At 40.3% G+C, this 24,351-nt stretch overlaps 1 protein-coding gene across 1 annotated transcript in view; it reads right to left on the reverse strand.

Moving 5' to 3' along the window:
• The window catches only part of tmx3b (thioredoxin related transmembrane protein 3b), a 35,945-nt gene that overhangs the window by 8,597 nt on the left and 2,997 nt on the right, over positions 1-24,351 (reverse strand). The window contains exons 4-13 of the mRNA XM_080864723.1: positions 23,093-23,216; positions 22,527-22,572; positions 19,645-19,725; positions 19,068-19,167; positions 18,787-18,864; positions 18,436-18,502; positions 13,213-13,311; positions 8,270-8,327; positions 8,013-8,066; positions 4,024-4,080 (exon numbers count right to left, since the gene is read on the reverse strand). Coding sequence (XP_080720849.1) covers positions 4,024-4,080; positions 8,013-8,066; positions 8,270-8,327; positions 13,213-13,311; positions 18,436-18,502; positions 18,787-18,864; positions 19,068-19,167; positions 19,645-19,725; positions 22,527-22,572; positions 23,093-23,216 — 764 coding nt within the window. The remainder of the gene's footprint in view (positions 1-4,023; positions 4,081-8,012; positions 8,067-8,269; positions 8,328-13,212; positions 13,312-18,435; positions 18,503-18,786; positions 18,865-19,067; positions 19,168-19,644; positions 19,726-22,526; positions 22,573-23,092; positions 23,217-24,351) is intronic.

Genomic DNA, 24,351 nt, shown 5'->3' on the forward strand with positions numbered 1-24,351 from the left:
AAAGAGCATCATTAGATGGGAACAAATTGTAGTCTTAAAGAATAAATTGCAACACAGAGAATACAATAGTGAGATAAACAAACCCTTTGTACTCTGAGCAACCCAACTTTTCCCATGGGTTTTCTTTCAAACAGAGAATTTTTCTTTCCCAAGGAAAAAGGCGATGCAGTGTGGCCCATTTCAGAGTGGCATTTCTTCCATCTTTTATACAAAGAGTGTGCAACTCAGGGGTTTTATGGGTCTGTGCCGGTCACAGTTAAAGAGACCTTTACAAACTAAAACTGACAAGTGAAGCCCAGGGAGTCCAGAGGAAGGCAGCTCTGCATCCACACCGAGACACGTACAAAACATATACTAACTACTCCAGTGATCTTACAGGCTTTGTTTTAACAGAAAACACAGAAACAGTGACACGCTGTACGCTGCCAAGCCGGCTCATTTCGACAAATCAGCAGAGGAATTACAAAACTCAGTGAGATAGGGAATAAGGTCATACAAACAACCGATCCCTCTTCCACACGTCTCGCACAACACCAAAGCCTGGCTTAGATAAGGTATCCTAGTGCTTAGATACACACATGCACACAGGCGCACAAACAGTCCATCACGGCGCTGCCACCTTACATCCCCGCGGTGTTACTCAACCCAGCAACAAATTGCACACACACACACACGCATATCCATCACTGTCCCAATCCACCACCCCGCTGAAATCAGGAGGGCAAACATATACGCCTGTGCGGTAGAGTCATCAGTGCCTCACTACTCTGCCCAGCTGAGTTCTGCAATCTCTCTCTCTCACACACACACAACCACACACACATTATGAATGGGTATTTCCATCTGACATCCAGCCTACTCCAACAGATGGCACCCATTTAAAATAAATATGGATTAGCCTAGGTGCCTCAGTTAGTGGGACTACTGGGGGTTCGCCACCATAATTAAGGGTCATATATTCTACCATTTGCACACATTCTTCTTCTACTGCAAAAAATGGTTTCTATGCAATTAGGGCCAGTGGTTTTGTTGTTGTTTTTCTTTTATGTACCATCCTACAAGATCTGTACAAACTGCTAAAGGAATTAAAGTAATAGTGAGCTCATTTCTAGTCTAGCCAAAATTCACTATTCAAGTAATAACTCGGGATTTGGGGGAATTTGCATATTAGATAGAAAGTTAGACGATAAGATACCATTACATGTCTTTGGATTCACTATGGAGCAGGAGCTGAGAAACTATTGGTATTCATTAGAACTAACACAAGAAGCACAGACTACATGTAGGGATGGGTAGATGTGCTCGGTGCTCGGTCTTGCAGCAAGCTATCAAATACGGTGATTTCTCGGCTTTTAAAAAAAGGCTATGCGTCGCCAGGTGTTTCATCAGATTCGAGGTGTTACCTCCTTTGCACAGTATCACCTTAAAGCACTTGTTGCTGCTGAGTTTGCATCTTTTGCTGTGAAGTACAGCCAGACTTTTGACCGCTTCGCCTTGGGCATTTTTAATCTGTAGCTCTGCTCTAAAAGAGCATACGTACCTGGGCCCGCCTACTATCCTTGGAAAGGTAAAATGATTGGCTAGAATCCAAAGTGTATGACATCTCAGGAAAAAAAGCACTGAAATAAAGCACCGAAATGTGCGCTGCTTTTCGGTCTGGTTACTACCGTTTATGTCAGAACCGGTGCCATAATGACACTGGATACCGGTACCCATCCCTAACTACATGAGAGTCCCATCTTGAAGACTTGAGCCAAGTTTTTTTGTTCGTCAGCGTATTGGAGCCACTCTACAGGCAGTCTGCTAACAACCAAAGCAATCACAAGGAGGGTTTTGGTACCTCTTTACGACTGCCAGCAACTATTCGTCATTCCTCCTTTCTCTGGAGGCTGGTCAGTGCTGGGGGGTGACTGACCAGTCTCGATGCCTGCCTGATTAAAGCTTTAGCAATCAATTAAACAATGACTTCTACCTCCAACCTCCAGCAACCACTAACCAACAGTTGTCTAATACTGATTTATCAGAAGCTGTTCCTTATATTCTGAACAGGGTTGTTGTTCATTAAAAATTCAGCAAATGAATTTTAACAAACTAGTTATTAATTTACTGTGAATACAACCAAAGACTTCACAACTGTCTGCTCAGCTTTAGCATGTACTCGCCTACATGTGCTGCAGCTCAAGCTGCTCTGCTGGGCACAATGTGATTACACAATTTCTAAATTATGCAATTTTCGGCATGTCTTGTGCTTTCCCATTGACCCTTTGTGCACATTGGACAACATATATATTAATACATTTTTGAAATATTGACTTTAATGCACTAATGTTAGTTGGTGTTAAAAAATGAAAATAGAAGTGAACAAATTGTGCACAAATTATGTGCAGTTTACACATTTGAGGGCTTCATGTTATTTTATTTCTTTTTTTTTAACAGGACTCATTAGCAACAGTTCATCAGTTCGTTTTTCTCAAAGTTTCCTTTTGCGCTTTGTTACCAGAAGCATTTTCTGAGCATTAATTATTGTAAGAAGGCCTAATTAATAATCCCAGCTGTAAACTATGATAATCATTATCACAGTATGTCCAGAATATACATTTAGGATGCGTGCCAACATAAAATCTGGATAAATATCAATTTAAAGTTATCAGAAAATGATGTTTGCTGACATCAGGAGGTCGTTCATTTGGATGTCCAACTGGAGAAATGCCTTTCGTAATCATTCCCATTCCGATTACAAGTCCTCCCTCGATATTGCCAGTTTTCAGTCAGCTCACATCTTTTCACGTTTTTCACAGCCTACAATGCATCCCATATAAGGGGTTAGAGATAATCCTACATTTAAACAGAAACAAAGACGACCTCAGACTTTGAGTGGTTCTCATCTGGTATGTGTGTATTCCTGAGTGTGTTTGTGTGCCTCTGGTGAAAGCAGAAGCAGCCTTACGCCAGACAGACTGCTGCCAGAACACAGTAATCGCTGTGATGACAGAAAGAGGAATAAAAAGCCATCAGATTTATTTCCATGGCCCTCCTAAGGGAAAGGATTAGTGGACATTGACAGGCCAGGATTTTATTCCTCAAAGGAGGGCAATTAATCCTGCGCTACAGCAGCTAAATTCAGTCCCCTAAAACCCAGGAAAAATACATATTGTATGTGCTCATACAAAATTAGGAAGGCTAATCACCTCTTTTATCCTTAAATATAAACACCGCCTATTTTCAACTGTGCACCAGAAGCCTGCTGGTTCAATGTAGTTATATTTCAAGCCATAACTTCTACTGTACTCAGTGACACACTGACTAAATTACACAGGACTTGGGACACCATGTCTGCTATAATCTTGCTCATACAAACAATAACATGCTCAAATTAAAATAACATCCTGCCGCGGTCGTTTTACGCATGCAGATTCTCACACAAAATTATACAGACACACATAATTAGATGCTGTACGTTAGTAGACACAAAACAGACATGCCGACTGCGACGGCCATCCTGGTCGTAGTGGGGTTCTGCCTAATTAAAAGGAAGGGATGTCAGTTTCAAGGCCTCCCTAAGCATGACACCCTAACAGCCAGCCTCAGCTTGGGCACAAAGTTGCTGCAGCAAAGGGTCTAACTGCATCATTAGCGTTGCTCTTTGGCAAGCTATTAGAAAAATACATGACCGCTATAGATTTAATCCACGCACAGCCCGCTATCCCTAAACTCCTCACATATTCATCTCAATAGGCTGCACTTTCACAACCAGATTTGCATGAGCTTGTGGATCTTTGTGCTTTTCCTGGGTGTATGCTGGATGTAGAGGGGGGAAAGGGGGGTTTAAAGTTTCCAAGAGCACTAAAAAAGAAATGACAGTCTGTGTAATTGACTTCTCCACAAGAGAGCATCTTTAATGGCAGAGGCTGGCATTACAAGTCAGTGCAGACCTGGATAAGTAGCTGACAGAAGGTAACATGAGGCTGAGAACGAGGAGGATGACACGAGAAGAGAGAGGGAGGCTGAATGTGAGACACTTACCCCATAATGAGGCTGTTAATGTAGTCATTCCCGTCCATGTGGCCAAACTGGAAGTCTCTGGAGATGCAAGAGAAATCAGTGGCATGAGAAAGCGAAACATTGCATCCAAAAAATGCTGAGTGAAATGAACTCTTTTTCCTGTCTCGGTGGACTGCATGACACTAGCACAAACTGGGACACAAACTTCAACGCACAATAGTATACAGCTATGAAAACTTGGTGAATGAAATTACATGTTCTTGCTATTGGAAACTGGAGAACGCTTTAACAGAGGAGGGGGGGGGAATATCCCCAAAGCTCCATTCTGTGCCATCTCCTGTTTCTCCTCATCTTTTCTAGCACAGAAAAGACTCAGGTGATTTATCTAAACGATAAGGTAGGAGGAGGAATTCAATTTGTATCTCATTGTGCTGCACAATGTCTGAGCAAAGTGTATTGTGGGCAGACTAGGAAAGGGGGTTGCACAAGTCCAGGAAAACTAGGAACTTTCTCTGAATGACTGATTGTGGAGGCCTCTAGATATATATTATATTCATTCTGAATCACAGCAACATCTAGGGCATTGGTCCCCTGGGTGCTAAACAATACTGCTTGTGCTTGACATGATTATGAAGAAACTGAACTGTATAATATAGCCACTGGATGCAATATAAAAATCAGTCTGGGTTACTGATAATCTTGCTGACAATAGTGGGCCTGACTGGGAATAAAGCTCATCAAAAAGTCAGCTTATAACTTCAATGCTATAAGACACAGATCAGGCACTGTTAGAAACGATCCAGATCTCAAAGACTGGCAAAACAACCACTGAGATACGAGACTGAGGCACAGAAAATATTAAATTAAATTCCATTCCAGTTTTACTTTGCTATTATTAGTACTTTTCAGATCCGATAAATTAAACATTTACAAGTCTCTTCACCATGTATGTATATCTTTCCACTGACTCTCCTGGCTGGAGGAATCATGGAGCACACTGGCCAAAATAGTGAGTAACCTACTGAGAGCCTTGTATATGTGAGAGTAGAACAAACTGAAGGTAAGTGTGTCCAAACTGTTTGCGTTTTTATAAAATATTCCCTTTGTGGCAAGGTTTTCTAATAAACTTTTTTTAAAATCCTGGTTGTCTATATTGACTTTATCTGCAGTTCTCACTGAGTATTTTCAAAAGTCAGAGCACAACCAAAAAAAAAAGAAATTCCAAGTAAGGTGGGCGTATTTTTTCACCTATCTAAACTCATCATTCTGACCATCATTATACTTAGAGCCAAATCCCAGAGGGTGTTTTTATGCTAGGTAATGAGTAATCATAAAATAATCTTGTGGCCCCGTCATCTCATGGCACACAGTTCTTAGAAATGCTTTAAAAACAAAATGTTTCTGTGGGCTGAAATTAAAAGATGGGACAAGCAGTCAGGGTTAAAAAACAAAAAACAAACAACAGTGAATTCATTCTGGATCAGAAGCTCCACCCACCTTCAAAGCGTTCTGCTTGTTTGAGCAGCCAATCAGAAGACAGCTGGCTTTAAAGGAAAGGGGAAGGGAGCTCAAACAGCTTGTTGCAGAGAGTGGATGAACTGAGGTGCTGCACCAACACCCAGTGCAAGGTCAACAAGGATTATTTTCAACAGTTACCATGAAGCGTATGTGCAAGTTCAAGAAGGAAGATCTGTAATCACTCAGCTGCCTGCTTTCCCGGGTACTCGGCTGCTAGTCTATTCCTTTACATCACTTCCACTTTCTCACGCTGTCAAACTTAATGATGACATCATCGAGGCTGTCCAATCATCTTCTTGCCTGCATTTTGCGTACTTTAAATCTCTGTGCTTTTATGTCTTTCTGCCTTTTGTACAACCCACCTCCTCCCCATCACCATCTTCATCTTCACCACCACCAGCTTCTAGACTTCAAGGGGTCCTTCACTCCTATCATAGTCTAATTGCCAAACAGTCTGACTGAATTCTGTATCTCAATAAAATCATGTTAATTTCTTCCAACTGATTCCTACTTATTGAACAGAATAGTTCGCCTAACAAGCAAAAGACCCCATTTCGATTGAGAAAAGAGACACAAATCCCTTGGAGGTTTTGTCAGGAAGGACATCCCGCATAAAAATGTGCCAAATCAAACATGCAGTGCTGCCCGCTGTGGCGACCCCTTAAGAATAAGGGAGCAGCTGAAAGAAGCCACACAAATCAACTCTAGTAGAATGAAATAATAAAAATACAGGCTGCAAATGAGCATAACAGGGTCACTTTTAATACATTCTTATTATGTGATTATACTAAATGTGTATGAGTAAATGTTTTCATCTGTCATTACATTCGCAGTTCAGATGAGGGTTTAAGAGGTAGGATGAACTGCTGTTTACTATGGTCTTTTTTGAAGACCTTTTTTTAAAAATTCATAATACTTGCATTAATTTAGTTTTGCCTATTTACACCAACTATTCATAAGTACTAACCTGGATGTGTTTCTGCTCTCCTAGTGAATTAAAGATCAATGCTTACTTCCGTTTTAGTTTCTTCTGCAGCTAAATTCTGCTCTGCGCTTTCTAGTAAATAACTTGTGCTACGTCGCTGTGGTTTGTGACAGTCAAAAGAGTGACACTTCAGAGTTGGTCATTTTCACATTATTTTTAACAGCAGGGTTTCTTGAAATGTTGCAAAAGTTTCCTTTAAAAAAAAAAATAAATAAAAAAAAAAAGGAGCGCACAGAGTCGTTTTTGGATAAAAACCTCCAGTTGAGGCAGACATTGTGACATTGCTTGTCATCTTGTCATGAGTGCTGTAAAATATAAAGGCATACACAATGACTGGTGTAGAGTGACAACCCAGCCTACACGCCCATCAAAGTGACAAAAATCAAACTCCGCCACACAAACGTGGGCACGAGTCCTCCACTGCCCCACACCAACATTTCTGCAAATGCTACAAACTGAAGGTGAACTAATACTACATCAAACGGCACCAACTCATTCAAATGTCAGTCACCCCCTATGCTCTGTTGACTCTGTATGCTGGCTCCACCCACTAACAGGGGCAACACTCGGCAGCTTGTAATTACAAGTACCGTTTAGGTGTGTCTGAACGCCGCAGGCAGCTCTGATCTCAGTAGGGATCTCAGACTCTGAAGCCTTCAAAAACAGCGCTGAGTAGTGTGGCAGACAGTAGTATAACAGATGATAGGGATCTGTGTAATTCAATCAGTCTTAATGGGCATGCCTGCAGAGTGAGAAGCACTTTTATCATTACGGTTTGAGACACACCTCTTCATTCAAAAGCAGAAATGTATCTGATGAAGCAACGCGGTCAATGACAGGACACAGCGAGGAACTAAAGCACTGCATCATTATGCAAATGTATTGGACTTTTTTTTTTTTTAACTAATCTTTTGTGGCAATCCACCTGGTGACTGACTCCCTGCTGACAGTGATCAGAAATGAGGGTCACATAAAGAACAGCAACCTTTGAGCTCATTTTACCTGAAGCCACTTCAGCAAAAAAACCCGTTTGCTTCCACCTGGGTGCTGTAGGGGAAGGATGACCTGCCAACTATAGCGCACTTGAGCAAAAATAACAATAGTGGCAGTGTGAAATTATGCATTCAAGTGTTTTTTTATCCTTTCATTTGCCTTGTTACGCTGGCTCCTCTCCTGTAAAAGAACAGGTCGAGCAGCACAGCGCGTAACAAAAATACCCCATCTCCAGTTGTTATCGCACAATTGGAGCCAGAGAAAACAGAAAATTCTGCATTAATACAAGCCGAGTTGTGTTTCTGAGTGACAGCTGAAAAGAACACCTATATTTGGAATCTGACATTTTGCATAATTACGTTCCTACTGAACCTCAACAAAAACAGACGTGCCCTGACAAAGGTATAACTTGCTTGTGAGTAGACAGGCAGCGTTCCCCAGTGAGCGCAACATCCTAGAATAAATGTATAAATTGGATCTCCGTCTTTGACCTCATCATTTACCCGTGCCTTACCTGTTAAAGTGTTCCCGGTATTCCTTTGCCACCCTCTGCATCAAGGTCTTTAATCTAAAAGCAAATTAGAAGACAGAGAAATACCACACGAGTTGGAGTCTAACCTTTTTTTAGCTGTTGGCTGCAATTTGTGGGCAGATGCAAACAATAATGGTCTTATCTGTATTTGAAAGCCATGCACTTAAGCTCAATTATTGTGGTGAGAGTGGGAGTAATTTATAAGAGTCATGCTTTTTAATTTCAGTGTTCTTTTGTACCTGCCACTCTCCTCTGTGGGGTCCTTCTCATCGATGATTGCAATTGCCACCAGTTTGCCTGAGGTGGAAGACAAGGATTACAAATCAGTCAGACACACAAAAAGGACGGTGAAAAGACAATGGTGGGAGGGTAAGAGGTTCCGGAGGAGATCTATCACCTCTCAATAGGGGAAGAAGAAAGGAAGGGACACGGCGAGCACTTTGCTCATTCATCACTCAAACATTAAGCTAGCTTAGGCTTTCTGCTCGGCTGAATAGGAAACAAGTGGTCACTTTGTGGTGGGAGAGCTATTTCAGTGCCATTCAAAACCCAAACCCACAACAAATAGATCTGCTTAAAAAGCACAACAAAAAACTGTTACACAACTTTAAAGGTTTGTTACTCGGCCTGATATGCTTTGATGCTACACGTCCCTTGCTGCTTGGGTGAGAGTGCCAGCCTGCCCCCTGGTGGTCACTCACGTTGATTAGATGCCAAGAATGAGGTTATATAAAGAAAGTTGCCAGCTTTGCATCAGGAGAAGGAATAATATTTAACATGTATATTCAGTGAAATTATACTGTATATCTAAATAACTTTGATTGCGGATTTTCTGTAACTGCTGGTGGAAACAGAAAATCAGAGAGGAAAAAATGTTAATTTATGGTTCAGTTGGTGTTTTTATTCTTCATGGGAATACAACCTGTGGAAATGTGTATAATTAACTCTGTGCTGTGTTTGAGCATGAGCACAGCAGCATCATTCATCTGTGTATTTCCAGGAAGATTAGATGGATTCTGCACAACTCAAGTTGGAAAAGGACAAATTAAGTTTTACAATAAAATTGCACTACCATGCAAGTATTATTTAGACATTTATGGAGTATTTTTAACAATTTGTCCAATTTAATAATAATTTACTATGGCAAATAAAGCCACTCAAGTGCAGCAGTGTTCAAAACCTCTTTGTTTTTCAATCCTCTACATGTGGCAATTTCACTAGTTACATATGCTGATAAGCATCATAGGCTTCTTATTTTCTATGAAGGTGACAACAAGGTGTAGTAAGTGCAATTATAAAAGTGAGTGCATTCAAGTGATTAATGAGGGATTTCTTCACATAAATATCAAGTCTGCAGATTTAAAAGGAAAACAGTTAATAAATTGACTTTTGGTTCAGAAGCCTTGCGGCTCTTTCCAGAGGATCGGATGTCAAACATCAGATTATCCGAAAGGGGCTGTGGGGTTAATTAAAGAGCTAAAAAGACTAATCCTATGTGAAAGGTGGGTTTTTCACAACCTGGCAACTTAAAAACGCTGAGCTTGTGACCTACTCATAATTGATCCAGAATGCATTAAATAGATCTAATATTAATAAACGTATTAGTGAAAACTTACAACCGGCACACCCATCGAACATTATATTTACCGTGTTTGCACTGTGTCGTTATTTATTCAACCACTTTTTGAAACCACTGATGTTTCTCAGCCTGCTACCCTCTGGCATCAAAGCCCCTCGTTCTGTGAATTTAGTTGTAATTTTTGACCCACAGATGAAATGAAGAACCACTGGTGTTATTTTCTACAGCTTCGACATCCAATACTTCCAAGCTCTGTGATCATAGGGTTGTTATTATATCTTTTAAACAATCTCCAAGCAAAAAGATCAAAGCATAGAAAAGATATTTTTCATGGCTTACATGTAGACAGAACTTCTGAATCCCTTACTGCTCAAGTCTCAAGTCCTTTAAATTCCAAGATTTTGTAATAATAGCTTTAAAAAAAAGAATTCACATATTCTAAAATGTCGTATTACATTTCTATCAGGTTTCTATTCATGTTTGACCTGCAGAAGTTGTTTATTCACTAGTTCACTGCCTCCATCCAATAACGTGTGAAGCAAGTTGGATTCTAATGGGTTAAATTAGAAAATCTGCAAATTAACCGCACTATGAAAGCGCTTGCTTACTATTTATCTTCTATCCCCAAAGAAAAACCTTCAATGTTTCTTTACACCAAACTGCTGCCTTTTAATTTTAAAATCCATGTGTTGCATGTTTTTTTGCTTTCAGTATGCTACCAATATAGGTCTCATGTGCTCTAAATCTTAGCCCATAAATTACAGTTTCAAACTTTTCAATGGTTTGGTCACACTGGGGCTGTCGCGGGTACCAAGTTCTGTGTCAGTGTGACTTACGATGTGTTGGAGCAGGGATTTTACAGCATGAAATGTCACTCCTACAGCTCTGCTGAGCCCAAGAGCGTGAAATCTGATGCTTTGTTGAAAAGGCTTCAAAGACAAGGCTAGCAAATTCACAGATACACATCAAACTTAACAATGTAGCCTTTAATCAGTTACAGTGTTTATCCAATTAAGATGCTATGGAGACCGTGTTATATGCAGAACTGTTAAAACTAACTGGAAAGCCTGCTATATGGATGGGCCAGAAACTAAAACTGCACACAGTAACACATTTAAGCAACATTCAACTGTTGAGCATCACTGATCTCAGCAACATCAGCATAAAGGAGGAAAACACTGTATCTAATATTAGAAAGCACAGCTTTCTCTGCACAGACCATCAATTTACTGCCGTTTAAGAGGCAGTTTGTATTTCACTCTTGAGCTTAAATTTCCTTTTAGAGGAGAAGTGTATGTACATTTAAACAAGCAGAACATGGGCTATATCTGGAGGGAAGGGATACTCTTTGCTACCTTAGCCCTGGATATTTTTACTGGATTTTTTAAAAACAGCAGCTCTATATTTAAGAATCAAACAACATAAAGTTGTTAAGTGGAAGACATGTTTAGAGATTCTAAAATATTAAGGGGTTTTACAATGTAATAAAATGAGGCAGGCAGTCTGAGCAAAGCCATGTATAAAGTGCTGATGCAGTTCAAATGATATAAGCTGGTATTCAATCTGTAATCACTTTGGTTCCACAGTCATAAAGATTAAAAAGGACACACACATAAAAAAAACACATTAAAAGTCCCACATCTTAGGCTCACAATTAACAAAATACAGCCCTTTAAAAAAACAGTCATTCTGCAGAAAATTGATCTGTATCTATTCTGATAATAAAGCAAAGACATAAAATGTCCCAGTGCTGGGTTTTTAAAAGTGATCATTGGCTGCATGTCTTGTTTTCCATGAAAGGAAACTGAATATTTTGAGGTTTTCGGTTCATTCTTCTATTTCTCAGTGAAATTTCAGCAATTAATCTACTAACCAAAAAAACAAATGAAACTAGACCCAGAAACTCACGATTCCATACATTTTGAAGCAGGATATTACAGTACTGTGCAAAAGTCTTGAGCCACCTGTCATTTTTGTAAACTTTGCTTCTAAGGAGCAAGACTTTCTCCAAATCAGTTTTAAAGTCCTCTCATGCAATAGTTCTTCAGGTTTTCTGATTATTATTGTTACGTCCCTCTGCAGCCTCTAATCTGCTCAGTGTGTTCAGCTGGTGCTAATTGGCCACACCTGACTAGGTGTGGCCAATTAGCACCAGCTAAGGCAAGCTTCCCAGGGAGCTCACTAGTCTTTGCCCTGGTGGCACCAGCCATTTTAGCCAACCTGATAGTCCATTTTAAGATAAAACCTCTTTTCACCTACACGCTGGTATTCGTCTCCTTTGTTATGTTTTTTTTTGTGTTTTAGGCTGGGAGTTGCACATAGTAAATCAGTGGCCCCAAACTTGGTAGGGGGTTTGAGACCATTCATGATTATGGTCTGTAGCTGAGGCAGGTAGGCTGTTTTTAAGTTGGCATTGAGTGTACACCATGTGTGTGCATATGTCAGTGTTGATGGATGCTAATGAGATCCTCATGAGGTGAGTGTTTTGTGCTGTGACCTTTAGTGTTGTGGGGAATATGGCTATTTTGTTGGATCACTTTCGAGTGTTGTTGGCCAGGTGATGGCAATAACACTGTGGGGTGCTGAGCCACCCTTGATGTGATCATTGTGTGGCCATAGCTCTCCATTTTGTGGTTGGTCACTAGTGTGCTTGATTTACTGAACTTTGTGGATTAAGTAACTTGTTGTGGTATAGGGCCACTGTATGTGACTTTGTGTGGTGGAGACAACAGATCACTTAGTTGTGATTATTTGTTGCTACTTTTGGTTTTGTGTTGTAGCAGATCAGGTAATCATTTTGGATTTGTGACTGTGCTCCTTCGTGTTGGTCACATGTTACTTTTTGTGTGTTCAGTGTGGCAACTTCAAATCCTCATGCCCATCCATGCTTAGAGATGCCAACTATAATGTGAACACTGTGCTTCTGTTAGCTGTAACTTTTATTTCAGGTTTGTGGGTCAAGGACCTGAAGGCTTCAGAGGGGCTTTTAATAAATTTAGGGGTCTTAAAGGAACCCTTTTAAGGGAGGAGGTATTACGTCCCTCTGCAGCCTCTAATCTGCTCAGCTCAGCTCAGCTGGTGCTAATTGGCCACACCTAATCAGGTGTGGATAAAAGCATACCTGAGGCAAGCTTCCCAGGGAGCTCACTAGTCTTTGCCTTGGTGGCACCAGCCATTTTAGCCAACCTGATAGTCCATTTTAAGATAAAACCTCTTTTCACCTACACGCTGGTATTAGTCTCCTTTTTTATGTTGCAGCTTTTGAGCCGGGTCGTAACAATTATTCAGAGGAATGATTGTTTGTTAAGCTCAAAGCCCTAACATATAAATAATTCAGGCATAAAAAGGCCACCTAACTCAAGGGTCTACATATGACAGTTAACTTGGCAGGGAATCTTAACTGTATTTTCATTATCTTCACAGGTTTCAATAGATCACTGCATCTATTTCTCATTTTCTTAGCAAAATCTAAAGAAATTAGGGGTGGCTCAAGCCTTTTGGACAGTATTCTATTATAAACCCTAACTAAAGTAAAAACAATGTGCAAAGGAAAATGAAATTCAGGAATAAATACGTTATATATTGAAAAAGAGCATACGCCACCTGTTTCCCCCAGCTCATACAACGTAAAGCCATCAATCTGAAGGTATCCTTGGAAGCGCTCCTTGTTCACCCACAATGATAAGCTACTGTCCTCGTACTCTGCAACACAGACAGGTAAAATCTTTCAGAAACAGAAGCACAGAGCTAATCAACATTCAGCCCAAAGACTGCCTATAATAAAAAGGGAAAGCAGAAGAGTGTATTGATGGCTGGAATGTAAGAAGATCAGCGTTTGCCACCTGTATGCATTCTTGGGGAACAAAGAGCAAGACAGAAGCTGAGCAGTCACAGCCATAGGTCAGATAAACAATGACCAGAAACGGTTTTGACAGCCAGCTGCCTCTGGCTTAACAGTCAGGCAGGGTATTCAAGATCTGAAGCAGCACAATGATCTATGACTCAGAGCGAACAGATTGTTTACATCTCCATCGATTGCCAATCAAACGCAACAGATGGCCAAGTCATAAATCAAATAACAGTTTGTTTAGCCTTGACTGTTCACAGTCACATTTCCAGATTAATTACTATTTATCAAATAGATGGCTGTCAAGAACATTAAGAGGAAAAATACTGTAATTTTCATTCACAATTGATGCCTTTTCCCCCAAAATGCTGGCTAACCTGACCTAATTTTAACAGCTAAGGAAAGAAAAACATCACATTTGGTTTGTAAATGATTCTGCAACCATACATTTATTTTTAACACATCTGGAGCAAATGTATAATTCAACAGATGCAACAAGAGAAGAAAAAAAAATCCTATCAAATGCACCATATAAATAAAAAAAAATAAACAAAGACAGAAAAATAAAAAATTACTTCCTGAATGCGAGCCACATGTTGTTGCTCCTCTAACATCTGGAGGCAACACGCAAACAGGAAGCAGAGAATGTCCCTGGAGGGTATAAATAGGGTGTAACGAAGCTGCTTAAACAACACCGTTTTCTCCAGCTGAGAGGCTACAGGACGCTCATAATTGATGTCAAATGTAGCCGGGACCTTATTATGACACGTTAATAAGTTACCGTGACCTTTCGCTACCATCATAGTAATTACAAGAACACTGATGACTTTTAACATGATTCTCATCCTGCAGGGCTCCAAGTGAGCTGGAAGCATAATACTAAACATGACAAGCTAAAACCTGGAACACACTTTTAAACCCCCCCCAAGGTCGTAGCTTACAGTAGTATTAGAAACTATTCCTCAGTGATTATACTGTGCAAAGGGAGCGGAGCCTTGCTGTTAAGACTGCTGAGTCAGTGGATAGGGCAGACATTCCAGAGAGTTCTTTCCACAGATGTTCTGGCTTTACAGACAGCATGCAGCTTCCCAACTTTACCCCAGAAGCAAAAGAAAGCTCGGAGGCCCCATACTGGGGTTGTACAGCCTGATCCACCTCTACACCGACTGAACCTGCTTCACCTTGAAACAAATTAGAACTGCTTTCTTCCCGGGCGCCACCCTCACAATCTCCATACTGCCCTACAGGAGCCCTTCAGCCCAGAGTTCACACAGTGGGAGGTGAGAGAGAAAGATGAGGGGGAATATAAACAGACAGTGGGTGGAGTGAGGATGATCCAGTGTCAGAGTTTGGAGCAGAGGGAGGAGGCAGCTCTGACACATTTCAAGGATGAAGGTTAATGGCACAGAAGACCTCCAAGACAATGCAAAAAGTGTAGAAACAGAACCACAGGGGGAAACGCATAGAGAGGGGAGGAAGCTGCTTCATAAAGATAACTCAGACAGCGTACGATCCAGGAGAATGACGTGTTGAAATGTGACACAAAGCTCGGTGTAATGATGGGTAATTTGCTATTATAAAAAAGAACACATAAGGTTTAACAAAGAAGATGCTTTGGCTCAACTGCTAAAAGGAAATAGGAATACAACAACAAATAAAAAGAGTGTGATATAAAAATATTTTATGTATTGCTCAGTTATAGGATCGGGTAAAGATAAAGAAAAAAAATGATGCTGTCAGTAGCTAGCAGCTCATATTCATGTAAGGTAATGCTTGAGCAATCAAATCAAACAAAGCTATATCGGTTATAGTTAGTTATATTATTTATAGTGAAGAAGAAGCCACTGTTGGTGACAAATGCCACATGAATAAAAAAATATAGAAAAGTGGACAAGAGCCATGTAGTAAGTAGACTTACTACTAAAGTAAATTCACTGAAGTACTTCACTGTATTCCTACTTTAATTACTCCACTGTAATTTGCATGCAACTGCAGAATGTGGAACCCCGACTTACGAATACCCCATTTAACGAAAAATTCAAGTTATGTAGGCACTTAACGGCAATATTTCTGCCCGTGTTACGGCAACATGCCCGCATAACGAAATCCGCTGGCTCTGATTGGCTGAGCCCAGAATGCCTACAATGCCTTCCGGATCATGTGACAACCCCCTTGGCTTTCGTACTTGCGCTTCGCTATTCCACTTAAACGGTGTATTGTTGTTGCAGTTAGCAATTAGCCAATAGCCTATCGGTCACTCAAAAGGCGCGATGGGTGCTTCGACTTAAGAAAATTTTCGACTTACGAAAGACCCTTGGGAACGAATTAATTTCGTAAGTCGGGGTTCCACTCTACATTATGTACTTATAGCTCAGCAATAAATTAGTAATTAAACATTACACCAGCAGCTGGAACAATAATTTGATCATTTTGACCTAATAATTTGACAATAATTAAACATTTGACTTATGTTAATCATGTCTAAATACTTTTGTCCACTTTCCAAAAACAATTATCCAAAATAAGATCGTGAAATCCACGGTCACAATTTACATGCAGCATCTCTGCCTTTTTTGCACTTCATACCCCATCTCCCACCCACCACTCCTCTGTCCAAACAAAGTAAAAACAACAACCAGTTTCCATCAATGTCATTCACGCTGACCTTGCCAACACTGCAGATTGCAATAACCAGTGAAATGAAGGCTGACCGTGTGCGCTGTACCAAAATGTCATCATTGTGTTATCACCTGTTTAAGTGTGATCTTTTCTGTCATCACATTCACAAACTGTTAATCATCCTGTCATTTACATGATCCCAATAAACATATGCAAACACATTCGGCCTCACAGCTGGCAGCATTATGAATGTTTCCATACAAGGAGTGGAAAGGCCAAACCATTAACCACTGAGTCAGATTAACAGGAAGCCTTATGTGGAGCTCTGAGCATTAGGAGGACTCAAAGACCCAAAAACGTGTCTAAAGACTGTTGGCAAGTGAAACAGTTACAAATGCCATACTGTGCATGCTGACATATATGCTAATTATATTTTTCTGCTTTCTTACATGTTGCCCAGTAGCTTTCAATGCAGCTACACAATGATCAAAACCACTTGGCCTTTGAAGCACAATAGCAGAGCAGACCTGTATAACTGTATGAAACAGAGGATTTGGATAATTAAATATGTATGAGCTTCTGTGTTCTACTATATCTTAACAGTGCTTTTCAAAGGGGATGCCGCTATTTGTGATGCGCACTAAAGCAATCAAAGCTAAACAATAACATGTCAAATATCATTTTACACAAAGCGAGAGCTTGTGTTTGGACAGTGTGGTTGTGCTCAGTGGGACCCGTTCTTTAAAAACAAGAGTGCACAGCAAGAACAGCAAGAGTGCAGTGAATTTCTAATGAGTACTTTGAATCTGTGTATTCGGAAAATACATATGAAAGCAAATAGTTGGCGGGGGGGCATGATCAAAGTCGTTAGAATATCTTGGCAGCTGTCGGCCTCTAAAGCTAGAAGATAAATAACAATGCAGCAAAAAAAGAACGTGTCAGTTTCACAGTATAATACTCACACGCTTGACTAAACGTCACAGCCTGCCATAAAACAGTGTCACTAGGTGCCTATGCAAATGGGCTCATAAGTTTAGCCATATAAAATTTTCTGACTGAACACCATGCAAAGTGAGGGCAACAGCAAACCATATGAGGTGTGGTTGACTCATTTATTCCTTCATCCAACATTTAGCCAGAAGACCTTCAGGGAGACTAGAAGCATACTACAGCAGATGGACAGAAAGCCGAGGCTGAAGGCTATAAGTCTTTAAAAAAGCGAGGCAAACCACTTTCTTAAATTTCTCTTTTGCTATCACTTGAGGTAAGTGTCTAATGCTTAATGACTCAGTTTCTGTGTTACTATACTAAATAATCAAAGTTTTTTTCTTCTGCAGTTTCCGAACGACTGAAAAGGACAAAGAAAGGAAGGACACAACCATGTCATTTTGCCATGCTGCTCCTCTCCTCAGTCCTTGACAAGTTTAACACACCGTCACCATGGCAATGCTACAGATTCATCACATCCTCCGTATCAGAGTCCTAGAGGACTCTGCAGAGTGTGGAGTTTTTGTGGTTAACATCTACTGTGGCGAGCCTCTTCTGCTGAGATTCTGGTGCGTGAAGCCCGCCTTCCGAAATGGTCAGGTGGAGCAGATGGATGCAAACGCACAGACCGCAACGCAGATGGATTTTGTTCTCCGGGTCACACACCGTGCGCCTGACCTCCCTAACAGCCACTACTGGGGTCTGTTTGTGTTGTCGCTGTGCCTCGACGCTCTTCGCTTCCGGTTCCGCCTGCCAACTCAGGCCCAAAGCGGCAGAGAAATACAAGAGCTCATGGAGGAATGCGGTGAACTCATGTTACTGCGCTGAAAGCTTTCAATTATGACCTGAAAAAGCAGATCCTCTAAAGCTTTTACGCATCGCAAATGTGATTTTCTTTTTTGTCTGCTTTGACTCGATGGCTGATGCAGCGATTCACCTCTTGGCTTTGACTGTATACACACTACCAGCTCTGCGCTCTTCTTTGGTCGAATCTGCGGTCTCGCACGCCCACTCAAGCCAGTTCATCCACCCTGGCCTGCTATGTATGTCCGCCCAGAGACAAACTGCCACAACATCACTGGCCTAACCACACACACAATAGTGGGCAGAGCCTGGGGTGCTTTATGATGGGCCAGGCACACCATAACTCAGTGTGGTGAGGATGAAAGAGCAGCGGCAGGAACGGGAAAACTACATGAAGACAGCTCTGGTTACAAAGTTTATGTGAGAGGCGAGAAGGAGGAGGGAATAGCAGGCGGGAGCAGGAGACAGCATGGCACCCTACTGCCCTCTAGTTAAGCTATTAAACTAAACCAATTGAAAAAAACAAGACAACAGTAGTGGACAAAGCCTAAAGCAAATAAAATACTTACCATCATAGGTAAAGTAGCCTCCATCTTTAAAGACTACAACAGTAGGAAGCTCTGGCAAAGATACTGACTGTTGAAAACACAAAAACACCACTTTAGACAAAGATCCATAAATCATATAAAATATGTGAAAAACTCTTTGTACTGGGAAAAAAAAACATCAGAGCTTGTAACGTGTGCAATCCCAGGGCAAGAGACATGCTCAAAGAATCTAAATACATTATCTCAAACTAGGAAAATATAACTGCATGTGTCATTCCCAAGTGCATTAATGACATGTTTGTGAGTGTATCTTTGTGAAATTAATTTCATACTTTCTAAAGACGAAAGATGATCGCCTATTCAAAGCATTACCTCTGGCAAGGCTTCCTCTGAAGCAGAGAAGAAGTAAGTATAGACGATAAGCTCAGAGGCAGCGTCGTTGTACTTCTCCTGCAATAGCAAAAAAAGAAGGAAAAAAAAAAAAAGGCTTTCGGTATTCAAAGATTGTAAATTATCACTTGAAGGTATTGCATAGAATTAATTCTTTCTTATATTATGTCAATGCTGCAGCATAGCATTGCCCCTATGATGCAGACTTTTGTGTGGTTGCTAAAGAATAAAAGAATGAAAGTGTATTGATGTATGTTGCTTACTTTGAGAGGAGAATCCCCACCAACATACACAAAAAGCACATCGTGCCGTTTCATCATGTGCTCAAACATCTGCTTGCTGGGAAGGGCTCGGACGGCTGGTCTGATGGAATAAAGAACAAACAAACAAACAAACAAACAAACAAACAAACAAACAAAACATAGACAGGAGTTCATTTTGATAAGTATTTAAACCTCACAGAGTACAACAGTGATGTGTAACGTCCTAATCTTGGTTTCTGTGCTGCTAGCACCACCCAGTGGCAGTTCAAAAAACCACTGCAGTCCTCAACCCGTCTCCGAGCCAAGCTTTTGATCAGCCCCTCTGTCACGGATCTAGTTTGATTTCCCTCAAGGAGGGGAGAAATCTGTCAGGCTCACTTGATACAGTGGTTTAAAGTGGAGCATCAGAGGCAGAAATCCATTGAGCTATGAAACAAATATGGCCTGGGTTGATAAGCTGCCTTAGATGGTTTTCATTTAGCTTGGCATGTCTTCCTGTGAAATAAGGGAAGTTATACTCGGCTCTCAGTTTCTCCTCATGTTGATTTCCAAGTGTTGTTTGAACCCTGTAACTTACCCTGCCACCCTGTTGGCAAACTCTACAATATCATCTTTTGTCCTCGGTCCCTTGTAATTGTAGGCAAGATCACCCTTTAACCTGAAAATAATAAGAAAAAATAGTGAAAGACTGAATATTTCATTGAAAACCCATTCAACACCTTTCACTGTTTTGTGCCAACAGAATGACACCGCTTGCATATTTATGTGAAACTGAATAAAACGGGAATTAACTGCTTGGCAGTCATGCATTCAGGATTTGTATGAAAAAAGAATATTATGCAAGAGGTGTACGTCGAACTAAATTTTCTGATTGGACCGCTCTTTTGACATTTTAGAGTAGATTATTTTTGCTGTTTAAGCAACACAAATATTTTTTTCCTTCTACTGGTTCTTCCTCATTTTATATAGCAGGTGCCAATTTTTTGTATGCTTTTCTAATGTAGTGTTGGACCCACCTTTGCCCACTTAAAAAATCCTAAATTAATTGGTGGCATAGATTCAGTATAATATTGGAAACATTCCTTACAGATTGTTTACCATGTTCATATAAAACCAGTACACGATGCTACAGAATTGCTGGCTGTACGGCTCTCCCTTTCAACCTCATCCCAAAGGGGGTTTTGGTCGAGAGCCGAGGCGAATGGAACATACAAAACCCGCTGGCATGTCGATGGAACCGGCTTCAGATCATGTGTGCTTTGTGAAATGGCGCCTTACCCTGCTGGCAGTGGCTATCAAGAGATGCACACGGTCAGCAACAATACTCGGCTCGGCAATGGCATTCGAATGATGTTCAGTTGGTATTAAGGGCCTTAATATGCGCCAGGGAAAAGCATTCCCCACGCAATTTTACCACTAACCCAGCCTGAAGCGTTGACACAAGGCAGCTGGATGCCAAATCGTGACCCTACCATCTGCGCATTACAGCAGAAATCTAAAGTCATCGTACCAAGACATGCTTTTCCACACTTCAGTTTTGGTGAGTCACAGGGAGTGAAGCCTGGTTTGGTCTGGCCAATCAAGTTTCAGCGTGTTACGCATACTGAGATACTGATCTGCAAAGCAATCATGCTCAAAATAGTTGCAGTCACTTTTCTTTTTTGGGGGGAGGGCCTTAACCAATCAAGCAGTTCTCCTCTGACCTCTGTCATTGACAAGAACAGCCCATCACTGGATGTTTTTGTTTTTTATATCTAATTTTGTAAACTATGGAGACAGCTATTGTAAGTTAACAGGAGTTAGCAATTTTTGAGAAACCATCGCAATAAGCAGTTTTATAAATCCACCTGTTCCCTTTCATGTTATAGGTGTCTCATATGTTATACATTGAATATAAGATATGTGGTATATGATGTGAAAAGAAAACAAATTGAAAACCTAGAATTTAATGCCAGATTAAGCCTTTCTTTTACAGACGTTTCCATCATAATTTTGAAACTCTGCCCATGTTTTATATTAACATCATACCTTTACATATGAAATGAATGCCTTTAACAATAAAAAGCAAATTATCTCACTTAAAAGTCTGTGACCAACATCTGAACTTAAAAACAACAACCTGTCATACAAACAGCATGTTCTGGTGAAACAGCACCTACCAGGAAAACCCTGTTCACCGCAAAGGTCAACTTAATCTAAATCATTACACCTCCAATAGGGGAAAAAAAAAAGACAAATGACTTTACCTAATTGAGTTCCAGCCGAGAAAACTGCTCGAGTCGAGCTCTTACAACAAGCAAAATGCATTAAGGATTGCTAAGGTTGCATCAGCCCACGGCGCTTAATGAACTCAGGGGGAAACAGAACTCTAAATCAAGTCTCCTTCTGTCACCAAGGGAGGTATCTCGTGTTCTTCGATGGATGTTTCATCACTTGCTTGGTTTAATGTTATGAACCCTGCAGTGATCTTGTGGCACTTTCCCAAATGAGCTTGATGAAACTAAATGGGGAGCCCATTATGTTAGTGTGCTGATAAATGATTCAGCTTCATATAAATGGAGGGAACTCTGCTAAGTTGCAAGATCATTTATCTCATGTCAACATGAGCCCTGCCGTTAAGCAGCTGGTGTCTACCTAAATTCATTCATTTTATAATAAAAAAAATGGCACTTGAATTTTAAGAAATGATTTGAAATAAATTAAATGGAAAGTATGCGCTAAAACATTTGGACAACTGCATTTGTAGTTTCACAGGTACACTCAGATATACTGTAAGAAAGGCATACGAGTGAAATCAAGAAGCTATTGCTAATTCCAATGACTAAAGGGAGTTTTGCACAATCATCCCACAAGAAATGTGTAATTAACAGCACTCTGAAGTGCCAAACTAATATAATTTTTTTTCAAAATGTGTGAACTGACTTTGTTACTTGGTTATGCCTTAAGGAGAAAGCAACAACACCTTATTCCCTCTTGAATAATTTATCTAAGGGCATCTCCAAAGGCAAGGCAACAAGGGAAAAAGCATCTTTATAATGACACAAAATACACGCAGGTACACTTAGATACAGGAGGTTACAGTGGGGGTGGGGTGGCTGAAGCAATAGCTAGAGTATAAAATATAAATAATGCAACAGCCACATAACAAATTACAGTCCAAAATTACTACATGTTGGTGAAAAAAAACGCTCCTCTGATTAAATAGTGAAAGGAAAATTACTGAAGCTTCACAAAGACAGTGTTACCTGCAAAACAACTTTAATGGAATAATTAAATATTGTGTTCAAATTTAATTAACCTTTTAATAGCATATTACTTTTTCTAAGCGCTCAAGTATAATAACTTGTTTTTAAAAAACTGCTTGGTATTACTTCCCATAAAGTCTATAATGAGTGTGGGATATATTCAAATCATTTAACTTCATCTTGCATCTATACCAAACTAAAGAGTGGTACTTACAGTTTTATTGTGGGGTAACCACGAACACCAAACTCTGATGCCATTCCTGCAACACAGAAAACAATACAAATCATACTTGCTTTTTTTGAAAGGCTTAATCTCCACATCTTGAAAGACGTCTCTCTCTTTGAAAGATTTTAATACCCTCTTGTAATCGTCTTAAAGGATTCAAATGCTCTCCTAATTTAATCTCACTGCAAAAATTAAGTATATCTCTCTGAAGCATTACAGATTCAAAAAGAAAGATGCTTTCCTGTGGCTGGAGAATACGTGTCCATAGATTAATCTTGCAGTTAGCAGCTGCTTAATAAGACACAGAACTGTTGCATTTGTAGAGGTATAATTTTTACTCTAACACACTTGTAATATTGCTGTACCAACATCCCTACACGTCACACAAATGTCACAGTAACTGGCATTAATACTCTAATGTTTATATTGAAAGCATCATGATGTTGAACAACATGGTCCATTACAGAGAAATGTTGTCTCTAGCACATAAAGTAATCACCTGGGGGCACGCAAGCTCCAGGGGAAGACATTAAACTGCTACATGATTTACTCACCAGAGTAAGCCGTAGCATCCATCTTTCCCACACGAACCGGCGACCCTGAGCTCTTCAGCTCAGCTCCTACCTCATGCCATATTGGCTCTAGTTTTTTACAATAGCCGCACCACGGAGCATAGAACTGAAAGAGACCACAAGAATTTAAAAAAAGCATTCTTTAGATCATGTACAACCTACTGTGAAGTCTTTCATATAATCATAAACTATATTAATAGCGACCTTAATATTGCGCTGTCAAGATTCACCCCATTGTTGAAAGGACAAACACAGCTGAGTTAAAGCATTATTGGTAATTAACAGCAGATAAAAAAGGAAGAACAATTGCAGTTGTTTAATTTTAAGCTAAGCTTGAAATAGTGGTTCAAGAACTGTACTCATGTCATCCCGTTTTCAAAGAACAGAGAAAAGAGAAGGTGCTTTCAGCTGGTCCTTTATTTCCCAACGGTTCACCACAGAGGATGGATCCGCATATTTGATTTGACACAGATTTTATGTCGGCAGTCCTTCCTGATCCATCCCTCCCATTTATCAGGGTTTGGGACGCTAGTATATTTTCATATTTTCTACATTGCAGAAGTCTGAACTTCATGATGTCACATTAACAGTACAGATGCAGTGTCTTTAGTACCGGGGCAAAACAAAGGCAGAGTTGTGGTAAAAATAAGGCACACCCTGCTTTTACTAATCAAATGCACTGGTCATTAGCAAATGTGAGCACTGCCATAGAAACAGACGTTTTTCCTGTCTGGAGCACTGACACTTGTTTGCCAGGAAGGAACGACATCTGCAATGCAGTGTCTAACTGTTCTTAGAGAAGGAAAAGCTGCTGTCCATCTGTGTTGGAGAGGCTATATGACCATTTCCAAATAATTAAAAGTGCATCATTCTACAGTGAGAACATGGAAAATTCAAGACAATTGTTAATCTTGCCAGAAGTGGACATCGCGGCAAGTTCACCCCCAGAGCATCTCAGACTCTACAGGCCTCAGTTAGCATCTTAGATCTTAACATTAGTTAACAGGCTGAAGTATGGCTAGTCGTTCTACAAGCTAGTAAATCAGTAGACACTGGGGTGTACTTAATTTTTCCACAAACTGCTTCTGCATTTTCATGATTTACTGATAATGACACTGTGTGATATGTCAAGTGCTGCTGTCCATCTAAGGTTATATTTACCAAATTTTAAGACTTGGTAAGGAGAGCATTACTTCTATTATGTCCCAATATAAAAAATGTAGAATTGGCAAAAGGTCTAA

The sequence above is a fragment of the Rhamphochromis sp. 'chilingali' genome (assembly GCF_963969265.1).
Source record: "Rhamphochromis sp. 'chilingali' genome assembly, chromosome: 18".
NCBI lineage: Eukaryota > Metazoa > Chordata > Actinopteri > Cichliformes > Cichlidae > Rhamphochromis > Rhamphochromis sp. 'chilingali'.